Raw genomic sequence first — 7879 nt, 5'->3', positions numbered from 1 at the left:
AGTAGAGAGCGACAATAGGAATTGTAAATTAATTTGTATGCATGTTTGTGTGTGTGTGTATGTTATGTATGTATTTGTATTTAATCTATTTAGTGCATGTGTGTGTGTGTGTGTGATGTAGAATCCCTTCCCACACTTCTGCTGGGCGCATGTGTTGCTCTTTGTAATTGACGCAAAACAAAAAGATGAAGAAGACGTCCACGACGAAGAAGAAGAAACTTTCATTTGCCTCTTTGTAATTAATTAACAGTTGCCCGTTGCACGAACAGAGCAAATCCGTAAAGAAGCATGTACATATGTATGCGTGTCTGTATGTACATATATCCTTGCCATACGCATATATGTTTATATGTATGCATGTATAAGCACTCGAGTACATAGAATATTTCCGTGTGCACATGTGTGAATGCTGTCACATGCATGCGCGAGTCCTGTGAGTCCTGCAATACATAAACGGCCGCACGTACTCACACACGGACACGCGCGCACTTGCATGTATATGCTCTCACGTACACACACACATATAGACTCACGAGCAGCCGTTACAAATCGCTTGTGTATGTGTATTTGGGAGAGTCCACAATACACGTATCGCACACACATGTACACATATTCGCGTGTGTGTGTGTGTAGGGGTGAAACGAGTTCCATGCGGATAAACATAGCACACAAACGTGGGCGTGGCCAAAATATCCCGTATGCTATGCCTGCACAATACTCCATGAACGTGCGAGTGAGACGCATGCACTCGCTTTAAATAACTCTCCCGAAAAGCGTTTGACGATTGTTTCGTATCAATGTGTGCATGTGCGTGTGTGTGTTTGTGTGCTGGTTTCTTTACTGCTTCACTGTTAAACCGCGCAATTTCAATTCAAATATTGGGTCCGGAGAAATTTTTGGAAATTGCTGATTTTTACCGCTGGCAGCAGCTTACTATCTTCCGAAAAATTCCGAGAGAGGGCGCTGCAGAAGCTAATCAAAGCTGCGATAACATACTCTATTTGTCGTTAACATTGCTAGTGACAGCTGCGCATTTTTGCGTTAACAGAATTAACGCGAATAGATAATAAAATTCAGTTACTTAAATAGATTCCTAAATCTGAAATTTTTGTCTTTAATTAAAGTGATTATTAATTTAAATAAATAGTTTCGTCACTACACCTCCTACGGATAGTTAAAGGTATTTGAATATCCAGGTAAATATGTTAACCGTATTCCAATGACGCACTGTTGCACTGTTAGTATGAAACGAGAGAGCAAATTTTGCGCAATTTATATTTGTTTGCTTAAAGCAGCGGAGCGCAGAAAACAAAGCAACCAACGCCCATTTAAGACATATATCTTAAATATAGAGAAAGCTAAATCTATTAGTCTATGACATTTATCAATTGTTTAATTGTGAATGTCTCTCATAAGCCACCTAAGTGTAGCATATTTAAATACGTGAATGCGGCGGCTTGCGCATTTTATGGCACATGTGTGTATCGCGCGACCGCCACATTTTGTCGATAACACAATCAGCAGCCGCCACCCTCGCACACACACAATCGCGCATTGATATTGACGACGACATCGTCATTCCGTTTAAATTCCTCGAAATTCTTTATTTATTTTTTGTTAAATTGGCGCGTGTTGCATTATCCAGAGCAACGAAAGCCGCCGACACAGCAAGCCTGCAACTACAGCAAACAACACAACAAACAAGTGAGTAATGCGCATCAACATAATGTACACAAACAGAAAAAAAAGAGACGAAAAAATGGAAATGGAAAAGAAACGAAGCGCCCGCTTCTCTTTGCCTTCTCGTTCGTCATTCACTTTGTTTTTGTCAGTCGCTGCCTGCATTAGTCATACACAAATTTGGAATACTCTTTTTTAGTCTAGTTGTATTTGCGTGTGAGAAGGATTCTCTTTCATATTAATGATTTCGTAGGCTTCCCAGCGTAGCTGTTGATCGATAAAATCAATGAATTAACTGAGTCTGAGCCTCGTGACGTCACTCGCAACTGACTCTGCATTGTGTCTTTGCAGCACCACTAACTAAGTGAAACAGAACCACATCCATGGCAGCTGGCACCACACTGCAGAAGGCCATCGATCTGGTGACGAAGGCCACCGAGGAGGATCGCAACAAGAACTATGCCGAGGCGCTGCGTCTCTACGAGCACGGTGTGGAATACTTTCTACACACCATCAAATGTGAGTAGACGCCCCCATTTGCTTTGGCTGCTAGCTGACGGCATTTTTGCAGATGAGGCGCAGGGCGAGAAGGCCAAGGACTCGATTCGAGCCAAATGCCTACAGTACTTGGACCGGGCTGAGAAGCTCAAGGAGTACCTGAAAAAGGGCAAGAAGAAACCGATCAAGGAGGGTGGCGAGAGCAGCTCCAAGGACGACAAGGACAAAAAGAGCGACAGCGACGACGAGGATGGCGATGATCCAGAGAAGAAGAAGCTGCAAAGTAAGCTAGAGGGCGCCATCGTCATCGAGAAGCCACACGTGCAGTGGTCTGATGTGGCTGGACTCGACGCCGCCAAGGAGGCGCTCAAAGAGGCTGTCATCTTGCCCATTAAGTTTCCGCAGCTCTTCACCGGCAAGCGCATACCCTGGAAGGGCATTCTGCTCTTCGGTCCTCCTGGCACGGGCAAATCGTATTTGGCCAAAGCAGTCGCCACCGAGGCGAATCGTTCCACATTCTTTTCCGTGTCCAGCTCCGATCTGATGTCCAAATGGCTGGGCGAGTCCGAGAAGCTGGTGAAGAATCTCTTCGAGCTGGCGCGTCAGCACAAGCCATCGATTATATTCATCGACGAGATTGACTCCATGTGCTCCGCCCGTTCAGACAACGAGAACGACAGCGTGCGTCGCATCAAGACCGAGTTTCTGGTCCAGATGCAGGGCGTGGGCAATGACACCGACGGCATCCTGGTGCTCGGGGCCACCAATATACCCTGGGTGCTGGACTCGGCCATACGCAGGCGTTTCGAGAAGCGCATCTACATTCCGTTGCCGGAAGCGCATGCGCGCCTCGTCATGTTCAAAATACACTTGGGCAATACGACGCACGTGCTGACCGAGGCGGATCTCAAGGAGCTAGCCGGCAAGACCGAGGGGTAAGCTACCACGATTATTGTGAATTCGAATAAAAACTCATGTCTCCTGCAACTGCAGCTATTCGGGTGCTGATATTTCAATCGTAGTGCGCGATGCGCTAATGGAGCCGGTGCGCAAAGTCCAAACGGCCACACACTTCAAGCGGGTCTCCGGCCCATGCCCCAGCAACAAGGAACAGATCGTTGACGATCTGCTGGTGCCCTGCTCGCCGGGCGATCCGGGTGCCGTCGAAATGAACTGGATGGATGTGCCCAGCGACAAGCTCTTCGAACCGCCCGTGACCATGGTGAGTAGCTAAACTACCGCGTCTGATCTTTAATCTTATCTTGGCTTCTGTTTTGCTGTGCAGCGCGACATGCTCAAGTCCTTGTCACGCACGAAACCCACTGTCAACGAGGAGGACTTGATAAAGCTGCGCAAATTCACCGAAGACTTCGGTCAGGAGGGCTAAGCCGATCCGCACGGAGAATACTAAAGTCCATGTCGCCATCATCATCAACAGCTAATTCTAATTGTTGCCTATTGCATAAACACGCTGAACACCCGCTCGCTCTATGGATCCACACAAACACACTCACACACATACACTATATATATGCATATATATATATTAATTTTGTTCTATACCTTTCAGTTTTTTTTTTTTTTTTTTTATCCCAAACACGATTGATATTCATATATTAATATGCCTTACTGATCGATCGTTGATTTATACGGCTAAGATTGTAATTCAAGTTTTGTGGCTTGCGACACTTTGCCCCTCACCCCTCTCTGCTGCTGGTTGTTGCAAGTAGAAGTAGACGACGAAGAAGAAGAAGAAGTAGGAGAAGAAAGAAAATTGAAGCTGATGTATTTTTATACTCTTAATGTTAAGCAAAAACCCGAAATGAAATCGAGTGTAATTTAACAAATATGTGTTACAGCATGTGTTCGCGCGCGCCCCTGTGTGTGTGTGTGTGTGTGTGGGTCTGTGTGTATGTGCGTGTCCGAGTGTTCGTGAGTCTGTTAAGTGTATGCCACAAGCGCCGCTGCCCTCATACCTGGACACCTGCCCGCCTCCTCCATCCAGCCAGCCATCCAGACGGACGAACTGACCGACAGTTGGTCAATCAACTAGTTAACCAACAACAACACCAACAAAAAGCAAGCAACCTAAATTTAAATGTAACCGATCAAAAATTCGAAAACAAATCAAAGAAATAAAAGCCTATATTGAGGTGCTTCTTGCCAGCACCACGAACACCTCAGCGTGACTCGACTGCAACATGCCCTGGCATGAGAATGAAGATAGAGAGAAAGAAAGAGAGAAAACACATTCGAATTGCTTGTCTAAATTTTAATTAAATATTGCCTTATTTTCATCTCGTCTCGGTCATACATTTTTTGTTTCTCCGTTTATGCTTAGAAATTACAAATTGTTAAATAAATATATTATGAATCTATAAGTATTTTAATCGAAATCCAAACGATTTGCCATTCGACTTCGATTTAGAATTTAAGTTGTGCCGATAACGAAGTTAATTGATTCCTTGAAGATCTGTTGAAAGGAAAATGAAGACTCGGTTTATATAAAGTGTAGAATGTAGGAATAGCATAGGATAGAGGCGGAGCTTAGCTTATAGCAATAATATCCAATCCATTCGTATAACTGTCTAATCGCACTTACTCAGTTTAAAATAATTTCCATTGAGACTTGGAAACATCTCGCCGTGGAATAGAGCATGTATGGGGTATATGTATATAGAGCTTAGGTCATGAAAATAGTAGTACGACTAAGCAATAAATGATGGATAAACAATAGAATATTTATTATAAATTACGATTTTTTTAAAACAATATTTAGTAGTTCAGGGAAAAAGTAGAAAATGGTTCCTAAAAAAGGAAAAAAAAAATACTTGAACACTAAGATCATATATTATGTTTGACACACAGTTTAACACTACTTGTAAGCGATGAGGTCCTCTCAACGCTTCAGAGGAATTTGCTGCCACACCTCCTTGTGTGTTTGAGCCTGGATTAAAATGGGAAATACAATACTTTACATATGCTCGATGCATGTTTTACTGATTATAATTGCATTTCTAGGTATATCTATATAACTTGCTCCATCTGTCTATTGAACTATTCAATAATTTATAGACAAATAAATATATAATCCCTACACTACCTATATATTGACCAAGCCCAAATGTAGACTAACTCTATGTGAGCGTTATCTGCTATAGATTCGTAATCAAAATTTATGATATCTGGGAATGATTCATCCAATTGCAAGGAAATATCATATTCAAGTGAAAAAAAAACTTTTTAATTAATCTGATTCAGCTATCAAAGTTAGCACGGAGTGTTTTATGGTTAAGAGCGAGATAGCTATATATGAAAAACCAATGCAAAATATACCTACACAAACTATGTTGGCAAGGCATACAAATCGATTCTATACCCTGTAACCCTTACGACTAGTTAAGGGCATGTTCGACTTGTGGAAATTCAAATAAGTAAATCCAGAGATGGGAGATTATGTATGGCAGAGCTGTAGTAAAAGAAGATGAAAAAGAAGCTGGGGTCATATGTCAGTCTCTCTCTACCTCCACATCCATTTGTCAAATGGGGTAGATTGATTTGCGCATAGAAAATGTTGAATTTACAATTTACAATTTGAAAAGATTTAATACTCACAAATTCATAATTCAATTCCTACAAAAGAAAGTGGAAATATTTCAAATTGCAAATTGGGCACAGGGTATCATATGGTCTATATGTTTTCGTTTTTCTTTTAGGTTGCGTGCTTGAATTTTCGATCGGGCAGCTAAGTGGGTTAAATTAGAACTTTCTGCGCGCAGCGAAGCAGCGCGTGGTCCAATCTTTAATGGAGTCAATTTCTGTCTTCGTTTTCAGCTCTGGCTGTAAATTTAGTGAGTATTTGCGCCTGTATACAAGTGGGAGCTCACCTGTTTCTCTTGCCCAAGCGGATGACACCTCTTTTAACTTAAATACCCTTGAGCGTAGGCATTACAGCTTGATTAAAAAAAATTTCTTACTTTGTATAATTTATGCTTTTTTATGATATATGAATATAATATGCTATGGAAGTCGAAATTATGCAAGGTCTGAACTCTACTGTATCTATCTAAATATAACGCAACTATATGAACTATCTTAAATGCTATAAGTCGAAGATAAAATTCTATTATAAGAAAATATTTAACAGATCTTACAAACTGATATAATAGGATTATATACAATGCTTACTATTCTATCTTATCAGAATCGGTTTCTATATTTAGAATACTTTAGAAAACATCTGTAGAAAAATGTTTCTCTTTAAGTTACCTGAGTCCGATTATTGGCATATTACTTATCTATTATTGCTCGTCACTGATTTAAAGTAAAATATCTTCAACTCTTATTGAAATGTTAGTATATCACATAGCTTATAGAAACGATGGAAACCTAAGTTCTCTTCTTTATACATATAATGAATGCATATTCCGATAAACTCTTATCATCTCATCAATATTAAATTGTATTTTTTACTAAAAATTCAGATTCAGTTTTATTATTTGCAATAAATAGAGATACAATCAAATATGTTCCTTGTCTGTGAGGGTATACAGTCTTCGCTTTAAAGAAAACTGGCTTCTGATACCCTGAAGCTTCTGAAACGGGTATATAGTTGTCATATTCAACATCTGTGCTCAACCGCATTACTACTCCCATGGACATATCAACAGACGGAGACGACTTACATACAGGTCGAGCGTCTATCCGTAGGTCTACAGCCTCTTGAATGAGCTGGAACTAGAATACTTTTAAATAAAACTTTGTTTCAATGAATTAATAATTTTTCTGTTTGCATCAATTGGGAAAAATTACAATTTAGAGTTATTAAATATAATAAGAAAAGATCTAGCTAGAATTTAATATCTATCCGTATTTCAGTTCATAATATAGTTCAAATTTTTAAAGTTTTACTGCTTTTGGCATAAATAATACCGCAGGTATTAAAGTTTTGGAAGTCCATAGAGCTGGAAGGAAAAAGTAGATTGAGTATACAATTAACATTTTTTTAAAATTCATATAGTTTGCAAGGTGGAATAAAATTAATGCAAGTCTTCTTCTTAATATATAAAATTTGTCGATTATTCTACAGTATGTATACAATACACATTATGATATATTTATAGCGCATTCACAACAGCAGCTCAGCGCATAGTTTAGGGTATCTGCAGTCGGGCTCTTTATGTTTGGTAATCCTCTTTCGGTTATACAGTGAGTATATAATATTTAAAAAATACATATAGTTTGCAAGGTGGAGTAAACTAAATGCAAATGTTATTTTCTATATGCATATATAAAATCTTGTAGAATATTCTACGGTACATAAATATATTAAGATATACATTTATATACAGTATTTATAGCATGCTCACAACAGCAGCTCAAGGCGTAGTTTAGGGTATCGGCTAGTCGGGTTTGGCGCACTCCTCCCACTTGTTGCTTTCCGTTCGTCTGCGATTGCCTTTTCGCTTTTTGCAATCGTACGTGCTGCGCCGCCACGAGTGGCCACTGGGCAGCACATGCGCGTAATTCGGACAGCGAACGCAAAAATCGAAGTCGAAGTCGAAGTCGAAACCGAAGCTGAAGCTTAAGCCGAAGCTTGGCCCAATACAGGCGACAGACAACTCGCTGCTTTGATTTGTTCGGGCCGATGGATTGGGGGCTTCGTGTGGCTTGGCTGCGCTGCGTCGTTTCAGTTGATCTT

General features: G+C 40.5%; 1 protein-coding gene across 1 annotated transcript; it reads left to right on the top strand.

Moving 5' to 3' along the window:
* The first annotated feature begins 1525 nt into the window (after window positions 1–1525).
* LOC6584815 (vacuolar protein sorting-associated protein 4) lies at window positions 1526–4574 on the top strand. Its single transcript, XM_002010420.4, has 5 exons — window positions 1526–1704; window positions 2032–2199; window positions 2252–3113; window positions 3172–3400; window positions 3464–4574. The coding sequence occupies exons 2-5, from the start codon at window positions 2064–2066 to the stop codon at window positions 3563–3565; spliced, it is 1329 nt and encodes a 442-aa protein (XP_002010456.1). The 5' UTR covers window positions 1526–1704; window positions 2032–2063; the 3' UTR covers window positions 3566–4574.
* Window positions 4575–7879: the final 3305 nt, after the last annotated feature.

This window comes from Drosophila mojavensis, unplaced genomic scaffold, assembly GCF_018153725.1.
Source record: "Drosophila mojavensis isolate 15081-1352.22 unplaced genomic scaffold, ASM1815372v1 contig_136, whole genome shotgun sequence".
Lineage (NCBI taxonomy): Eukaryota > Metazoa > Arthropoda > Insecta > Diptera > Drosophilidae > Drosophila > Drosophila mojavensis.
The sequence above is the reverse complement of the archived record's forward strand: the minus strand, read 5'-3'. Positions and strand labels throughout refer to the sequence as shown.